The sequence below is a fragment of the Antechinus flavipes genome, chromosome 2, assembly GCF_016432865.1.
Source record: "Antechinus flavipes isolate AdamAnt ecotype Samford, QLD, Australia chromosome 2, AdamAnt_v2, whole genome shotgun sequence".
NCBI lineage: Eukaryota > Metazoa > Chordata > Mammalia > Dasyuromorphia > Dasyuridae > Antechinus > Antechinus flavipes.
Window position 1 is genome coordinate 222,802,572 of NC_067399.1, and position 19,810 is coordinate 222,822,381.

The 19,810-nt window shown below is 37.2% G+C and overlaps 1 protein-coding gene across 1 annotated transcript in view; it reads right to left on the reverse strand.

The window, feature by feature from the left end:
• Positions 1 to 19,810, reverse strand: part of PLB1 (phospholipase B1) — a 214,184-nt gene that overhangs the window by 168,471 nt on the left and 25,903 nt on the right. The window contains exons 2-6 of the mRNA XM_051976223.1: positions 15,609 to 15,667; positions 13,964 to 14,030; positions 10,649 to 10,707; positions 6,113 to 6,150; positions 4,717 to 4,760 (exon numbers count right to left, since the gene is read on the reverse strand). Of these exons, the coding sequence (XP_051832183.1) occupies positions 4,717 to 4,760; positions 6,113 to 6,150; positions 10,649 to 10,707; positions 13,964 to 14,030; positions 15,609 to 15,667 (267 nt within the window). The remainder of the gene's footprint in view (positions 1 to 4,716; positions 4,761 to 6,112; positions 6,151 to 10,648; positions 10,708 to 13,963; positions 14,031 to 15,608; positions 15,668 to 19,810) is intronic.

Here is a 19,810-nt window from a genome sequence, read left to right on the forward strand (position 1 = left end):
CAAAGAGCTATATGAAGAAGAAATGACATGTCCATAATCCCTCTCACTTCTGTTATTTCCTTTTTCTTCTTGTCTCTGTCCAGTGGCACCCGAGGCATTTAGAGGGAAATTGTATAGAAGGAGATTTTAAAGGTCACTTAAATTTCTTTCCCTATTAGTATTCAGAATTGTATTAAGCTCATTTCAACAGCAGCTGAGACTCTGCAATTCACAGACCTGGGAGAAAAGCTCTGGACTGGACATGGGGGAAACCTCTCTATTTTAATCTTTCCTCTGTGTGTTAACAATAAATCCACATTCTTGGGCAAGGTGCTTAACCCTTTTTTTGCCTCATCATTAGCAATTATGAATCTGATTCTCTGGCTTATAAATGAAAAATACCTTCTGCTCCATAGACAAGGAATATCAAATGAATTGAGTATTGTTAAGGTAGGAGTCCCAGTTGGGGGCTGGTGTATACACATACACATAATATTTATCTGTCATCTATCTATCTATTTATCTATCTACACACACATATGCCTATACAAATAGGTAGATACATACATAGATTATATAGGTACACACTGTATACAAAATATACCAAAAATACAATAGAATAGTCCAGTGGAAAGAAAATTGTGTGTGTGTGTGTGTGTGTGTGTGTGTGTTTCCCTTCTCTGTCTTTATGCTATTGTGTTGTTTGGAGCAAGAAAAAAAATCAGTGTGAGAAATATTTTCTCTACACTCTAGGTTTACTCTATGAGACCAACAAGATATTATGTATGTGAAACTCTTGGAAGAAAGATGTTTGTAAAGGAAAAGTATAGGCATTATTTTCCTGACTTAAAATTAGCTTATTATTCTCTATGACCCACTGATCTTTTTCATCTAGATTTGAATAATCATTACATTTGCATATATTTTTATATTTGTATAGTTCCTATATTTGTACAGGAGAGAGCCAAGGATTTGTGCTTCTCTCTGTGACCTTCATTCTGCTGATTTCCCAATTCCTCTGATTTACCTAGGGTTTCTGGAATTCTCATATTAACTTCCCAAATAGTAATCAGTTCTTCCAGTTTGGTACAGTCAAGTTTTCTCCCAATAGACAGATTTTTAAATTGGCTCTCTCCTTTGAAAGAGCCAACCTTTTATCATCCTAATGTCACTTCTAATAGTAAAAATACGCAATGTTAGAGCTAGAAGGGATGATCTATGGATTGTCTAGTGTGACTCATGTTACAAATGAGGAAACTGAGAACTAGATAGGCTAAATGATTTCCTTAAGGTCATGAGCTAGGAAGTGTCAGAGGCAGAATTCATCTCAAATCTAACTCCAAAGTCAAATCCTTTCCTAACGGCACCAAAGAAGTGCAGTGAACAGAGTCCTGAGGTCAAGAAAACTTGAATTCATGTTTTGCGTCAGACACTTCCTGGGTGGGGGATCCTAAGCAAATCATTTAACCTCTGCCTTGATCAGTTTCCTCATGTATAAAACGGGGATAAATATACCATCTACTTCCCAAAATTGTTGTAACGAAAAATAAGTTAACAATTGTAAGCCCTTTAGCATAGTTCCTGGCACATAGTAAGAGTTATATAAGTGTTAACTGTTATTATTTCTCCCTGTAAACCACAGAAAAGCCAAGTTTGGGTCTACAATGGGATCTCAATAGCTAATTTCTATATCAGACTGCGTGTTTAGGAAGCAAGAAGCAAAGATGTACAAATGAACAATAACATACAGGTCCAGGGAGATGAAAGAATCAAGGAAAATATCTATAGTAGAACAGCCCAATCAAAGCTCATGAAATGCCCTGAAGTCAGATAAACAAAACTCAAAATCATTATTTTATACTAATGCAAAGAAGAAAACCCAATCTTTATCCCATCATTGGAAATCTCATTCTGCCTTCCTTATGGGAAAAGATGCTAGTGTTTTTTGCTGAATTTGCTAATAACATGGTGAGTCAATTTCTTCTCCTGTAATGTTCCTTCAGCCAGGTATTCCACCGTAAATCCTTTCAAAGCAAGCAGATGGTGCAGAGGTCAAAGGACCTGAGTTTGAATCTAGGTCCTGCTACTCACAATCTGCACCAAGGCCTCAGAAGTGAGAAGGGGGCCAAAGATTGGGCTAGAATACAACTTCTTAAACTTTTTCTACTCATGACCCCTTTTTGCCTGACTCCAAGTATACAAAATAAATTTACAAATCAAACATTCACTGATAATAAATCATAATTTCGCAACCCCCACATTCAATTATGAGGCCCCCTCTGGGGTCACAGCCAGTTTATGAAGCTGGGGACTAGATGATTCCCAAGCTTTAACTTGTAATCCTAATTAGATGGGAATCAGAGAAGCTGAGATCATATCCTGACTCTACCATTAGCTCTCCATGTGGCCTCTAGCAAGTCATGTTCCCTTGTTTTCTTCATCTGTAAGACAAAGGGATTGAGCTGGATAACCTCCAAGCTCCTTTCCATCTTTACTTCCAATAAAGGGTTTATACTTCCAAGTGGCTAGGGATGGGGAAAGTTTAGGCAGGATGAGAGTGGGGCATATCCCTGGACCTAGTGAGTAAATCTGGCTAGTTACCCACCCCTTAAAGTGACAAACTATCAGGCCCCTTCGTGGAGGCCAAACTCAAGTGTTTAGAATGAACCAGATTCCTGAGCCTCAAGCTTCATGGGGAGCCTGTGTTGGACAAGTCAGTCCCTGGGTGCCTTTGTGTTTAAGGAAAGCAACTGGATACAATGCAAATATTTCTGGATTTGGAGTCAGAAGACTTGGGTTCTCTTATATTTACTCTTCTATTTACAGCCTGTGTGATACTTTCCCTTTCTTGGCTTCCTCTTCTATAAAATGAAGTTGGGCTCCTGAGATGACAGCTAAGGTCCATTCCAGCAGTCAAAGTGTGATTCTATAAGTCATTTTTTCTGCAGCCTCAGTTTCCTGAGGAGGATGCTAAGAAAAGGTAATTGCTAAAGGGTGACCATTGAATGGCTGAGCCAAAATTCTTTACTTTTACAGATAAAGGAGGAGGCTGAAGCTTTTTTACATGCACAAGGTATCTAAAGATAAACTAAAGAATTTTTCTTCAGAAATCATGCAAATCAGTGCCCACTGCCTTTGCAGCTGCAGGACAAAAATACCTCCCAGAGCAGCTTCAGTCTCTCTCTACCCCTTCTGCCCCAGGCCTACTCAAAAGTATGAATTCTGGAAAGTTTGAATGTCCCTTCCCAACTTCCTTCTAGGAGAGATCTTTGCCTTTGTGAGAGACTCTGCTCATCCCCTAACATCTTTAGCTCATTTCAACCCCTTCTGGCACTGACAATGAAAATATTTGTAAAGTACCTACCACAGTACCTGACACATGGTGGACACTTAGTAAATGTTTGTGTTAATTAATTGGCAGTTAACCAAGTACACTGTAAACCTTTGAGGGTAAAGATTTTTTTTTTCAGATTTTTTAAATCTTTATTATTCCCTTAGTACCAGAATGAATTTGAATAGAGAAATGGTCAGACTTGGCTGTTGATTTACAAGAAAAGACATTCAATTGATTCTCTGGGGAAATGGATTTAAACGCCAGCTCTAGCACTTATTACCTATGTGATCTAGGGCAAATCATTCCAGCTTTCTGGGCCTCTATTTCCTTCTTTGTAAAATGAGGAGGGCTAGTCTAGATTTTTGTTATGGCCCCTTTCCAGCTCAAAATCCCACGATTGTGTCACAAAATACAATAGTAAATGAAGACATTTGGAAGGAAAATCTACTTCAGGTTGACACAGCTAGTGGTACTATGAATAGAGTTCTGGGCCTGGAGTCAGAAAGACCTGAATTCAAATCCAGCATCAGATATTTAAAGCCACTTAATCTGTTTGCCTCAGTTTCTTCATCTGTAAATGTGGATAAATCCTGGTTTTGTTGTGAGAATAAAATGAGATATGTATAAAGTACTCTGTAAACCTTAAAACTATATATAAAACTATTCTGTTATTTGTGTGATCATGGATCACAAACAACTTCTCAGTCTCAATTCTTTCATCTGTCAAATGGGAATAATATGATGTTCTTGCCACTTCCTGGGACTGCTGAATAGCATAGTGGGATAGAGTGCCATGTCTGGGGATGACTTCTGATGAGCATGAAGGTCCTTGCCTCGGCCACCCTCTCAGGGCTTGACAGAGGCAGAAACTAAGAACAGGCTTTGGCTTTAAGTGAGTACCCGAAGGCTAAAGCAACCTTCAGTTCCCCATTAGATTCATCTTTCTGAGTCAAAATCTGTCGTCATACGTATTAGCTGTATGACTCTGGACAAGTCACTTAACCCTGTTTGCCTCAGTTTCCTCATCTATAAAATGAGCTAAAGAAATAACTTTGCCAAGAAAACTCCAAATGGAGTCATGACTGAAACAATTAATAACACTGCCTTTTTCATAGAGTTATTTTTGGGAGGAGAGCTTTAAAGCACTACATATATATATATATATATATATATATATATATATATATATATATATATATATATATGTGAGAATTATTATTTCATTTTTCTGGGTCTCACTTTCTTCATCTGTTAAAAGAGGAGGTTGGACTGCATAAGTCCCATTTCAGCTCTGACATACTATAATGCCTGGCACATAGGAGGCACTTAATAAAGTTTGTTGATTGGCTGATTGATTGGGAAGGAAAGATTGGTAGGATTGTATGGAACCAGAAATACTTTACCTGCCACTACTTGTACGTATGTCTGCGTTTGGTTTCTCTCAGTCCTGAAAAAAGAAGTAAAGATGGAATTATGTTTTAAAGAATTTCTGGATTTAACCCCAACCCGAAATACTAAGTTCTAGCTTTATCCTTGAACACTAGTCAATATGTGTCTAGAGTCAGAGAATTAGCTATATTCTCCCAGGAAAGTATTAAGAAGGCATTTGCTTGATTTTTAATAATGACTTGAATAAAATCCTAGATAGCATTCTTATCAGATTCGCAGATGACGGATGATGGGATCAGGAGATAGATCCTGACAGCTTGGAAAATTGAGTTAAAGATAATAAATTTAATAGAAATAAATGTAAAGTATTCCATTTAGATTAAAGAAATTACTTCATGCATATATTGGATTTAATGTATATTTTTATCAAGTTTAACATATATTGGATTACTTGCCATCTAGGAGACGGGGGAAGGGGAAAAATTGGAACACAAAAGTTTTGCAGGGGTCAATGTGGAAAATTATATTTTTGAAAATAAAAAGCTTTAATAAAGAAAAATAGACTCCACAATTACAAGATGGAAGAAATATGTTTAGACAGAAATTCAAAAAAAAAAAAAAAGATCTGAGGTTTTCAGTGTACTACAAGCTTAATATAAGTCAACAGTCTGGTAGAACAGCCATCCTAATGCAATACTGAATAGCAATGAGATATATATAAAGTACTTTGTAAACCTTAAAACTATATTTAAATGTTAGCTATTTGTACTGTTATTTGTGTGATCATGGATCAGAGACAACTTCTCAGTCTCAATTCTTTCATTTATCAAATGGGGATAATATGATGTTCTTGACATGTCATGGCTTCTAGTAATAAGGACATGATAGTTCTCCTGATTTCTGCCCTAATCAGACCACACACTGTACTTATATCTGAAGGGCAGCTATATGGAATTATGCTCTGTCTTGTGCTTAGCTCCAGAGGTCAGGGCCAAGAGAAATTAATAGTAATTGAAAAGAGACAAACATAGACTTATCAAGAAAAATTTCCTAACAACTAGAGTTGCCCCTAATGGACTGGTCTGACTCAGGAAGTAGTGGATTCTCCCTCTCTGGAGGTTTGAACATTTGCCAGATATGTAGATAGTAGGAATTCTTGTTCAGGCATGGGCAATGCCAGACGGATCTTTGAGATATCTACTAACTCTGGAATCCTATGATTCTGTTCATTTTCTAGATCCAGTCCTTCCCCTTCCCCCATTTGTCACTTCTCTGACCCCAATAGGCTGACCCCAATTCTGTCTGGTGATAACACCCCCAATATAGTATGAGTCCTGTGCCCATCATCTTGGGTAGCAATAGCAATTGTCACTCAATTGTCACAATATAGCAACAATAATTCCCAGTTACCATTTTTGCTCTTTCAGGACCATCCCAGCTTCTGGGGTCTGGAAAAGAAACAGGAGATGAATCATCCCATTAAAGGATTGCAAAAGTCATACAGAGACAAATTCAAAGCCTCAACTCCTCCTAAGAATTCAACCAGCTTCCAAAGGAAGGGCAAAAACCTCTGGCATCCTGGAAAGGATCAGTAGGAGGAAGGAAAGAAATTGCCATCTGCCTTCCCTTCCTAGACACCTGGGGGAAGTAGCAGAAAGATTAAAGAATGGAAAAAAGACTGGAAATCAGGAGGTCAGGATTCTAATCCTGGCTTTGCCACTGCTAATTAGCTTGTAATCTTGAATGACTCCCTCCCTTCCTCTTGCTGGCTTCGATATACCAAAGCTGTCTCAAACAATCAGGAAACAAGGGTTCATTGAATACTATATGCCTTAAACTTTGCTCATAAATCAGATATATTTGAGAGAGGATTTTTATATTCAGGTATACATGGATATAGTCTCTTAGGTCCCTTCAGATCCTAAGATCCTATGATTTTTTTTTTGTATCCTCAATGCTTCTGAGGTTCAGTGTCTGATACACAGTAGGTGCTTAATAAATGCTCATTGAGGGGCTGCTAGGTGGTGCAATGGAAAGAGTACCAGCCCTGAAGTCAGGAGGATCCAAGTTCAGATCTGGTCTCAGACACTTAACACTTCCTAGCTGTGTGACCCTAGGCAAGTCACTTAACCTCAATTGCCTCAGCAAAATTTAAAAAAAAATTTTTTTTGAATTAATAAATGCTCATTGACTGACTGATTCATACCAATCTCTTCACCAAAGTGAAGCGATTGTAACTTTTTAAAAAAAAGGTTACAGTCCTCTCTATATTTTTTTAAAGCATACTTTTCTTCAGCTTGATTTCTTTAGAGCTAGATTCAAAGTCTTTCAGGCCTCAGGTCTGACCAGAGCTGGTTATGACTTCTGATGAGCATGAAGGTCCTTGCCTCAGCCCTCCCCTCAGGGCTTGACAGAGGCAGAAACCAAGAACAGGCTTTGGCTTCGGCTTCAGGTGGGTACCTGAAGGCTAAGGCAACCTTCAGTTCCCCTTTAAAGATTCCAGTTCTGGTTTAGCTGGGAGAGTCACTGGGGAGCTAGCTGTTCCATTGAGTGGAGATGACAGCCCCCAGGCTCCAACAGGGAGGAAGGGGGCCTGATTGACAAGAGCTGTCAGCTCAGGCGGGCTCAAGAACAACAGGGGAGAGGGAACTGCTCTCCTTCCTTTCCAGAGACCTTGTAGGGTGGGGGTAGTAGGAGGAACTTCCTATACTGGCTGAAGTAGAATGAGCTGGGTTTTAGAAAACTGTTCTTCCTGCTTGAGGTTACTCTGACATGGTGGGAAAATATACAACCAGAGTCTAGTAGCAAATTCTGGGCTCCAGTATTATTCACAAATGGCTTTGGAAAATTAAATCTTTTACACAAAACCCTTTCCCTTTGAATTATTTCAATCTCTATTTTTTCCATTTTCCCCATCCTCCACAACCCCAGCAGCCTAAAAACAACTGCAAATATGTGTATATATTTTCTATATATACACACATACATATGTCTGTGTGTATATGTTTTTATAAATTTCCAGTGTTCATTCATTTTCTCTCATTTTATATATATATGTGTGTGTGTGTGTGTGTGTGTGTACATTCCATTGTTCTTCCAGTGTTCGTTCATTCTCTCTCTACATCTATATCTATATATTTATATGAGGATGCATGTATTTGTGCATGTATATACATATTTATAAACTTCCAATGTTCACTCTCTCGGTCTCCCTGTCTCTTTTCCATATATATATATATATATATATATATATATAGAGAGAGAGAGAGAGAGAGAGAGAGAGAGAGAGAGAGAGAGAGAGAGAGATGTATACATGTATTATTTATAAACTTCCAGTGTTAATTCTCGCTTTTATTTTATGTTTGTTCATTCATTGTCTCACTCCACATTTATATTATATATAGGTGCATATATATATTTAGAAACTTCAACTATTCTCTTTCTCTATCTCCCCCACATATATTTATGTATGGGCACATACATATATATTTATAAACTTCCAGGGTTCTCTCTTTCACACACACATATATTAAAGCTATAAACTGCCAGTGTTCATTCATTCTGTCTCTCATTATATGTGTGTGAGAGATTCTGTGTGTGTATATACACACATACATATATACATGCCTAGAGATGCACATTTATCTTCCATTCCTTAGCATGAAGTAAGGGTCCAGAAGCTGTCAGCTTTCATTCTATTTAATGGAAATTTTCTAAATTTTCTGTTGGTTATCTCTTTCTCATAGTTTGGAATATGATAAAAAGAATACATTGAAATGTATACTGGCTTTGGAGTTGGAGGATCTGGGTTCAAATCTTTGCCCTACCATTTACCACGTGTGTGACTTTAGGTGCTTGTTTAGGATGTCATTTGTATGATTTGAGACATCAGGCAAGATGAAGATATTTCTCCTCTCTGAGCCTCAGTTTCCTCATCTGTAAAATGAAAGGATTTGACTGGATGACTTCTGAGGTCCTTTCTAGTTCAAAATCTAGGATCCCGTAAATCCTGACTATCATTTACTCTCTATGTGACCTTGAGCAGGTGACTTCCTCTCTCTTGGATTCAGTTTCCTTGCTCCCCCACTTCCTTCCTCCCAAAAGGAGAGAGCCCTAGACTTCTAAGGTTTCGCTAATATTTTATGATTCTTGATTAATATCCACAGATGCTTATGCATTTTCCTGTACATTTGACCTCAAACCAACTTGATAAATACAAAATGGGGGAGGCATGGTTAAGAGACAGAAACTAGCTGTACATGCTTATAATCTCTGCTACTGCAGGTATTGAAGATGGAGTTACTGAGCTCAAGAGCTTTGAGCTTCTATAGCACTAAAGCCAATGAAGTGTCCATTGACACTAAATCTAGAGCAATACTGAAAACCTGAGCAGGGGGCTCCTAGACTGCCCTAAAGAAGAACAAAATGGTTCAGATCTGAAATGGAGCAGATTAAAGCTTCCAGGTGATTCAATAGTGGAATAAAGCCATAAGATGGAGAGATTCAATCTCAAAAAAATAGAAAATAAAATAAAAAATCTAGGGACTTAAATGGATTGCAGGATCAATATAAATCAACAATGAAATACAGTAGCCTCAAACCCTATCGCCTTTTAAGAATACATCAGGATATATTGTTGGTGGAACTGGAACTATGCTCAAAAAGTTATCAAACTGTGTATACCCTTTGATCCAGCAGTGTTACTACTGGGCTTATATTCCAAAGAGATTTTAAAGAAGGGAAAGGGACCCACATGTGCAAGAATGTTTATGGCAGGTCTCTTTGTAGTAGCCAGAAACTGGAAACTGAGTGGATGCCCATCAATTGGAGAATGGCTGAATAAATTGTGATGAATAATATGGATTATTATTGTTCAGTAAGAAACAGCCAACAGGATAATTTCAGAAAGGCCTGGAGAGACTTATATGAACTGATGCTGAGTGAAATGAGCAGGACCAGAAGATCATTATATACTTCAACAACAATACTATATGATGATCAATTCTGATGGATGTGGTCCTTTTCAACAATGAGATGAACCAAATCAATTCCGATAGAGCAGTAATGAACTGAACCAGCTACACCCAGCGAAAGAATTCTAGGAGATTACTAAGACCCATTACATAGAATTCCCAATTCTTCTATTTTAGTTTGCCTGCACTTTTGATTTCCTTCACAGGCTAATGGTACACTATTCCAAAGTCCGATTCTTTTGTACAGCAAAAATAACTGTTTGGACATGTATGCTTATATTGTATTTAACTTATACTTTAGCATTTTAACATGTATTGGTCAACCTGCCATCTGGGGGAGGGAGTGGGGGGGAAGAAGAGGAAAAATTGGAACAAAAGTTCTTGCAGTTGTCAATGCTGAAAAATTACCCATGCATATATCTTGTAAATAAAAAGCTATAATAAAAAAATAGAATGCATCAGGATGCATAATTTCCAGAACAGTGAATGTGATTATTCCCCAGTACTCTGCCCTAGTCAGTCCACATAGTTAACATTTTATTCAGTTCATATTTTAGAAAGGATATTGACAACCTAGAGCATTTTCAGAGAGAAAACAATCAAGACAATGAAGAAACTACAGACCTATCTAGACTGTAGACTTAAATTAAAAGAACTGGAGAGGTTTCCTTTTATTTAGACAGCAGGTATCCCAGTCTTTTCTAAATCACACACATTGCTTTCCTTTCTTATGACCATGGATTTTAGAACTGAAAAGGACCTTACAGGTCTTCATGTCCTCAATTTACAGATGAGAAAAATGAGGTTCAGAGAAATTAAGCAATTACCCAAGGTCACATAAAAGGTCATTATGTGTCTGGACTGGACCAAAGTCTCACCAACTCCATTTTTCAATGCTTGATGTTTCGGTTTTATAGCCTGAGTTATTCATTCTAAATCTTGAATCCTTCTCCAAATTGCTTTAAGTACTTACAGTTTCTAGGTTCCCAATGGCCCCGACAACTTTGATGTCAGAAATTCTCAGAGTATGCACTGTGAAGGCAAACATCCCATTTAGGAAGAGTAGAGTCAACATTGCTAAGTAGAATCTGATGAGAGAATCCCCAAACTGATAATCCTTAAAGGAGAAAACCTCTTTTAACTCTGCCTCAGTGAGGGGACTCCACCCCCAGCACAAACAGTTTCATCTTTGTTATCTAGGTGGGGTCGGCTCAGTCCTGAAACCCAAGGAATTCAATTCAAATTCTAACACTAGCGGAAACCCATTAAGGAGCCAACCTGGGACTCCACCCATGAGCCCCCTTCAGCTTGTAGCCAAAACCTAAAATCCTCTCTTTGCAGAGGTTCCAAACATGCCGGCCCTATGCTGGGCACCCCAAGGAGCTTCTGTCCACTGAAATATGGTTTCCAGTGCCCCTTCTCTTTACTCTCACCTACTTTCTTAACTAGACTAGATTTTAACCTTACTTCCAATCCCCATAACACCTGTTCGAACTCAGGACAGAGACTGGGGTCTCTTCGAACAGTTTCTGGGGCACCTAGAGGCCTAAGTCTGGGGGAGATTTGTATTAAAAAGGCACCTCTGCTCTGGGTGTCTTTTCAGGAGGCAGAAGTTGCCCTGAGGAAAAAAGACCTGAGTCTCAGATTAGAGAGTTAAAGGGAAACCAACAGCTGTTTGGAAGTTGGGGTGGTGGGTCCCAGGTCTCCCTTTAGGCTGAGAGGTTTTTTTTTTTTCCAGCTTTGAAAGAGACTAGTGTCCCGGCAAGTTTCTTGCCTGAGGGCAGAGATATAGTATCCGTCCCAGGATTTGAAAGAGAAAAGAACCGCTTTTAAGAATGGACTTGTCCGGAGTGTAGGTGGGTGGAGAGAGAGATTAGGAATTCTGCTAATCTATTCAGAGTTCTAGTGTTAAAATGTAGGTATTTTTCTCAAGCCCAGTGTGTCTCTGCATTAAGAGACAACTTAAAGGAGAATGAATTGAAGCCCCAAACTTTTCCCTTCTACAGTGCCCTTCTCCAGACGGCTCTAGGAAGGTGAGACAAAGAAACTTTGTCGATCTGCAGGAGGAACTACGTCAGCGAACACCACAGAGGCTGAACTGGCCCCCCCCAGCGTCCTGCTCCCTGGTAGGAAATTGGGGTCTGGCCCTGTTTATCCCATGACAGTCCGAACACCTCAGGGGTGGGCAGCACTGATACTTTGCACTCCCTCTGACCCCTTCCACCCCTCCCCCATAAGAGGGGAATGATAGGAGGGAAGGCTCAGGATCTTTGCTTATTGAGGAGCCAACTTCATTATTTTTAAACAAAAGCAGCACCGTTAGCTTAAACTGCTTTCTTATCTTGACTAGATATCAAGGCCTCCATTTTATTCTGATTTCTGAGTCCACACTCTGAACCAACTCCTGGAGAAATTAGCTTTCCTGGAAATTAGAGTGAATGGGGTTAAACCCTTAACTACTTAACACCTTGTACTATAGACAAAGAATCTTTTGCTCCCAGCATTTTCTCCTACTTCTCTTTGATTGTTAGATGGGCCATCAGCATTCTTACAAGCAGCCCACAGAAGGGACCTGATGCATTTCCTGCTCGAGGCCCCATTCCCCCGAATATCACCATCTCAACCCTGAATGACACCCCAGTTTTAACCTGCTCCTGACATCTATTTTTTCTAGACTTCAAACTTTGGATCCTCAACTGCCCTTCAGCCTGGAAAACATGGGACGACTGACTGGGGACGACTGATTGGGACAAATACCCCTTAGATGCCCTGCTGCCATCCCCAAACCCCACACCTCACACCTGACCTCCTGGCATGAACCCCCAAAATCTCTACGACCCTTGCCAGCTTGAAGCAGTCAAGAGGAGATCGTCGCTCCTTATCCCACATACATTTGGAGGTGACTGCATTGTGTGGTCTGAGGAATACCCATTTTCATAATAATAAGACATTTTAATTTCTAATATAGAAAATATCAATAGATATATTCCACATAAATTTTTTAAAAACTCTTAGGGAATCCTCAATAATTTTTAATAGTATAAAGAGGTCTCAAGAGCAAAAAGTTTTTGAAAACTGGAAACCACTGGTATAGAACATAGTAAATGATTTCAAAAATTTCAGTGATTTTCAATTTATAGAAAGGAAAGCTAAATAAGATTCCACATCCAGGTCAAAAGCTAAATGGTTCATGCTAGTTTAGTTCTTTCAGTGGTAGTCTTGGGTAACTGCCTTGATAACTGTTGTTTGCCTTTCGTTTCCTAAGAGGACCATTGACATATGTTTGGATAAAATAACAGATGATTGGTCTTGACTTGAGCATAAAGTGGATTTAAATATGGTAGAATTGCACAGAGTCATCAGTCTCACTCTTTTCCTCAGTCATTGAAGCCTAATAGCAAGATGAAAGTCAAGATAGATGACTGGCAATGATTGAGGATGCAGAGGACAACCTTGCTATCAAAGAATGTTATGCCACAGTTCTCTTTAACTGTCCTGACTCAGTTTCCTTGTACAAATTTCCCTTATCTCAGACTCCCTAATTACTCCCCTAAGCTGTAAATCTCCCTCTGGTCCATTAAGGCTGAGGGCCAATTACTCTTAAGTTATAAATTGTTAGCCCAAGCAAGATAAACAAGAGAGTAGACCTTCTGATTCTTTTCTGTCCTCAAGAATTCACAATATCCCTCTAAAATATTCCAAGATATTTCACTGACATCTTTATCTCTGTGTATTCAGACATCCTGTCTCTGGGTTGTTGTTTTTTTTTTTTTTTTTTTTTTGGTTTATGCCCTCTTCTAGCTTGACAGAGACTTTCCCGTGCTTTCCCTCTTCTTTGTCTCCAAAGGTACTTAAAGGTTAGAGATTCTCCCATTCAGCACTGGATAATTTGAGAGACGAGAGTCCTGTTCAGTCAATCTTATTCTCCCATTAACAAAATATTAAAAACTTTCTAATCTCTCTCCTGCCTCAGTTTCTCCGGCATTACAAGATGTCTGACTAAGCTCTAAGCTTCAGCCACTTTCATGGCCAAATTGTTTTCATTTGCCCATTCCACTAAGGAAAGTCTTCACATGCTTGGGGTAGACATTCCCCAACTCATCAACATATTTGAAACCTCAATCCTCATTTAGCCTTGATTAATTGCTCTGTATAGAAAAATAAATAGCAGAGAAGCATGGGCTGTAGCATCCAAGAAATTTAAAAGCTAGATTTTTTTCAGGACAAATTGATAAAATATCAGGGGAAAAATCAATAGCCCACCCTACTATAACCTTCAAGCACCAACCTGATTCTGATGGAGGATTAGATGATATCTCCTCCGGTCTACAGGGAAATGGAATATTCTTCAGGAGCTGCAGAAATAGTGATAGCATTTATTTGGAAATCACATACAAAAGTATACAAAGAATGACTACATTCTCCTCTCCAGAAGTTGTAGTTGCCTACTGTGTACCCCATTCTTATATTGGCAGAGAATATATGCTCTTAAGACTTGTTAGTGGTGCTCAGAGCACTACCCTGGGGGAAAGTATATGGGGCAGGAGGAAGATCAAATCTAAAATACTTTATTCACTGGTCTTTATTGCTGGAGGAGAAGTCATGTGAGCAAGTTACTTCTGCTATTGGATAAACCCTGGGAACTCAAGATCTGATGTAGCTATAGTCTATAAGTGTTCTCCCTACAAGAAGATTGGGCAAGTACATTGGAACAGGCTGGAACAGCATTTGAGTCCTCATGATGATAATTTTTTTTTTTAGATGACTTAGTAGACAGAGGGCTGCACTTAGATTCAGGAAAACCTGAGTTCAAATCCTGTCTCTGATTCTTAATAGCTGTATGACTCTGAGAAAGTCACTATACTTTTTCTCCACCTTATCTTCCTCATCTATAAAATATAGATAGTTGAAGCACATATTTCTTAAGTGAAGGTCAAATAAAATTGTATGTGTATAATATTTTGCAAAACTTAGCGAGCTATTATAGAAGTGCTATTGTTATTTTTGCCAAGCTTTTGCAACATTATTAATGCCTTGTCCCTCCCTTAATACCAAGTATTAATTTTGTATATATTTTGTGTCTAATAATCTCTGATCATGTTGTTCATCCCCCATCCCTAACTTTAGCAAGTATGCTCCCTGAGGGTAGAGGCTGTTTTGCTTTGTCATTGAGTCCCCAGCATCGAAAAATTTAAGAGTCTGGCATATGGTGGACTTTTCATAATTAGTAGTCAATGGATGGATAGATGAATGCTATATTTCCCAAAAGAATATAAAGCCCCTGAGTGCATGCCTCTCTATTCCTGTATCTAGTATTGTACCTGATATTTTGGAAGAAATTAATAAATGCTTTGTTTTGTGGCTGTTTCAAGTAATTTCTGATATTGTTTCAACCATAAAAGACCAGTTGTAGATGAGGAACTATTTTGAGAGAGAAAATTGTGTATTTTCATACATCAAAACTACATGTATCAAAATTCGATACTACATGTATCAAAGCTACAAGGATATAAGGGACAATGCATTATTGGGGAAAATATACAAATAGTTGAAATTCTTACATGAATATGTTTTGGAGTCAATCTCCCTCCAATTGCTGATTACATACAGAGATAGAATTGATAGTCCAGGTGCTTGCCTTGGGGATATTCTGGAAGACTTAACCCAGATGCATATGAATATATCACTATTTGTTTCAAGATTCAAAGGATACTAGAGACATTCACTAATTCTTTTTGGATGCTCATGGAAGTTGCCCCCTCAATGAGAGGGTATCAGGAAGGGTAAGTACCAAATGACAAAGATGATTCTGCCATCACCAGGTCTGAATAAAATAAATTACTGAAATTTAAAAATCTTTATTGACCCAAGAAGAAGAATATTGATTTGAAGTAAGACTTGCTTTTACCCTTGTGTATCCTAGAAGCCCTCACCTCTGACCATGTCTGTTCCTCCCAGGAATTGTTTCCTAAAGCAGTGTGGATTGTAGTCACTAGAAGAAAAAAAAAAGCATCAGCTTTTTAGTAGAAATTAGCAGAATCTCCCATCATGCAACCTCTCTTTTCTCAACTTGGCTACTTTGGTGTCCTTTGGTTATCATGCTGATTCTTCTCTCTGTGCTTTGAATGCCCACCCTGCTCCTCACTGCTTGTGGAAACTCTATTTACTTTTCAAGTCCCCTGTCAAATCTCATCTCTCAAGCTCATCCCTCCTCTCTGAATTTCTAGTTTGGTCTGGTAGGAATAATAGAAATAGTCAGAAGAGCTAAATTCTGACCTTGGAAATGCTCCTTCTACCTCCATGACCTTGGTCACTTCTGCTTTGTGAGAAAGGTTATCTCTTCCACATTGCAACTTTTCCCTTTACTGTTTCAATGTATCACAGGTCTGCATAAGAAACTAAATGGACATTTTGGGGAAGTTTTGCAGAAACCTCAGACAACACATGAAAGCCAGCAGATGACAGAAAATGTTTAGAAACTCAGAAATATATAAAATAAATATACAGTATTGTAAACACCCCATAGGAAAAAAAAAATCAGACTTTTTCCTTTAGTATGAAGGGAGGGCCATAAATTTTTTTGCAGATTTTCCAAATCAGGGAAATGCCATTCTCCTAACACTCCACAATGTGGAAGAGATGATGGTATTCTCATCTGTAAAATGATGATAACATACTTACACTGCATACCTCATAAGGTCGTTTCTAGGATGATTTCTGATATTAAGATTTTGATATTATAATGTGATTTAATACAACTCAAAATTGTAGTACCATATACTTTAACATACAACTATATGTAATGTCATTTTGAAGAAATTATCCATTACCACCATGTAAATCCAATTGTATCCGTGATTTTCAACCCCTTTAGAAATATACATGAAAAAGGCTTCACATGTATATGTGACAGTCCTTTCATTGGGAAGCTGCCCTACATTTCTGGCCAAGAGTAACAGTCATACCTTGTTCCTTTCTACAAATAAGCATCCTACCTGGATTGTAAACTGAACGCTGATACAATACTAGCCTATCTTCTTTTGTAAATTCAAACCATCAGAATTAAACTCTTTTGTTAACAAAAGTTTGTCTTTAAAATGTTAAATGAGGCCTGAGCTCAGGGCTGGGCCCCTTTAATGAGTATGATTTGTATGTAATAATACACTTCTTTTGCTATCTGATTTTTTTAGTATGAAGGCTCGATGAAGATTTTTTCCTTTCAATATCATATTTGTCACTATTGTTTTGTATATTAGTCTTGTCCCCTCGATTAAAAGGCAAGGACTGGGTCTTATATATCTAATTTTTTTTTAAACCAATAGTTATTAACAAACACAAATATTTTAATATATAAAAATGAATTTTAAAATTGTGTAAGAAACAGTGAATTTCTATTATATAGTTTGTTTTTTAAGCAGATATATCTATCTTAGTATGTGTATATGTATATATATGTATATATTTAAATTTAATGAAATTATAATAAAACTACTCTTTTTGTTTCTACCATCTTCAGCTCATTTTGGTTTTCTAAAAATTTTTAAATGTTTTGTTGATGCTTTTTTTTTTTTTGCCAGAGAAAGACATATCCATCAACAAATGCAGCTAAGTTGCAGTGGATGGAGTTGTCCAAGTAGCCAGGAGGATGTGGATTCAAGTCCTTTCTGTGTGATCTCAGTGTTTTAGATCAGGGCTTCTTAAACTTTTTTCATTTGCATCTCCTTTTCTCCCAAGAAATTTTTACTTGATCCTGGGTAAATAAGTATGTAAAATAGATATACAGATCAAATATCTACTGATAACAAATCATAATTTCATGACCCCCATCTTCAGTTAATGACCTCATATGATGTTGCAACCCATAGATAATCCTCTTTGAATTAAATTTGCAGAGAAGGTGCTGATTTGGGTTTATAAAGAGTGTTTTTCATGACAATAAGATCATAGGTTTCATATCTGCCATTAAACATGACCTTATGCTTTCTTCCTCAGTCCTAAGAGAAGTCTTTCCTGGTAACAGATATGTATAGTTGAATAATACATCGTCCAGGTCTGAAAACATATGTCTTACCCTGCATCACTATTTCACCATCACTTCTCTGCCAAGAGATGGGAATGTATTTCATCATTAGACATTTAAAATCATATTTGTTTGCCTTTTTAGACAAGTTCTGAGGTCTTTCATTGGCTGAACAATTATGATATATATGAATGTCTTATAATTCTTTTTATCTTTTACCATTTAATTCAATTCAGCAAACATTTCTTAAGTGCCTAATATGTGACAGGAACTGTGCTAAGCACTAGAAATACAAAAACAAGCAAAAGACTGTCCCTGATCTCAAGGAGTTTTGATCTAATGAAGGAATCATACAAACAAATATATACAAAGTAAGTTATATACAGGATAAAAAGTAAATAATTAAAGGAGGAAAGAACTAGAATTAAAAGGAGTTTGGGAAGGTTTCCTATAGAAGATGGGATTTTAGTTGGTACTTAAAGGAAGCCAATGAGGTCAGTAGATGGAACAGAGGAGAGAAAATGTTGTAGGTATGGGAAACAGTCAGAAAAATATACTGAGTTAAGAAATAATGTCTTTGTATAATTATTTTGTATTTAATTTATACTTTAACATATTTAACATGTATTGATCATCCTGCCATCTAGGGGACGGGGTAAGGGAAAGGAGAGGAAAAATCAGAACAAAAGATTTGGCAATTGTCAATGCTGTAAAATTACCCATGCATATAACTTGTAAATAAAAAGCTATTAAAAATTTTTTTAAAAAAAGAAAGAAAGAATGTCTTGTTTGTGGAACAGCTTGGAGGCTAATATCATGAATCGAAGAATATCTTTTGGCAGAAAGGTCTAAAAAGACTGGGAAAATAAGAGGGGGTTAGATTATAAAGGACTTTGAATGTCAAAGAAAGCACTTGATATTTTCTCAATTGTTTAGATCTAACTGTATTTGTGTAAGAAGTGTTTTGTATTTGTGTTCATATAATTCTTGGATTGATCTTGGCAGGTAGCCCCAAAATATTTTATTCTGTCCATAATTATTTTAAATCAAAAGAATTTCTCTTTCTATCTTTTGCTGATGGTCTTTGTCAGTAATATATAGAAATGCTAATGATTTGTGTGGGTTTTTTGCAACTTTGTTAAAGTTGTTCATTGTTTCCAGGAGATTTTGGGTTAATTTTCTAGTATTCCTCAAATATGTCATCCTATCATCTGCAAAAAGTAATAGTTTTACTTCCTCATTGCTTATTCTAATTCCTTTAATTTTTTTTTCTTTTCTTATTACCAAAGTCAACATTTCTAGTACGATGTTGAATAATAGTGGTGATAATGGGCAGCTTTGTTTCACCCCTGATCTTACTGAGAATGTGTCCAGCTTCTCTCCATTACAAATAATGCTTGCTGTTGGTTTTAGATAGAGCCTGTTTATTACTTTAAGGAAATCTCCCTCTATTCCTATGCTCTCTAATGATTTTTTATTAGGAATGGGTGCTGTATTTTGTCAAAAGCTTTTTCTGCATCTATTGAGATTATCATATAATTTCTGTTGGTTTCATTATTGATATGGTCAGTTATGGTAATTGTTTTCTCGATATTAAACCAGCCCTTTATTCCTGATATAAATTCCACTTGGTGATAATGTATTATCCTGCTAATAAGTGGCTGTAATCTCTTTGCTAATATTTTATTTAATTTTTTTTGCAACACTATTCATTAAGGGAATTGGTCTATGATTTTCTTTCTTTGTTTTGGCTCTTCCTGGTTTAGGTATCAGTACCATATTTGTGTTATAGAAAGAATTTGGCAGTACTCCTTTACTTGTTTTTCCAAATAGTTTACATAGTATTGGAAAAATATCAATTGCTCATGGATAGGCTGAGCTAATATAATGAAAATGACAATTCTGCCTAAATTGATCTACTTTTTTAGTGCCATGCCAATAAAACTGCCAAAAACTTATTTTAAAGAATTAGAAGTGAGCAGAACCAGAAAAACAATTTATAACAATGTCATAAAGATAAACAACTTTGAAAGACTTAGGTACTCTGGTCAGTACAGTGACCATCACAATTCCAAAGTACTCATGAGCAAACATGTTGTCTATCTAATAGAGAAG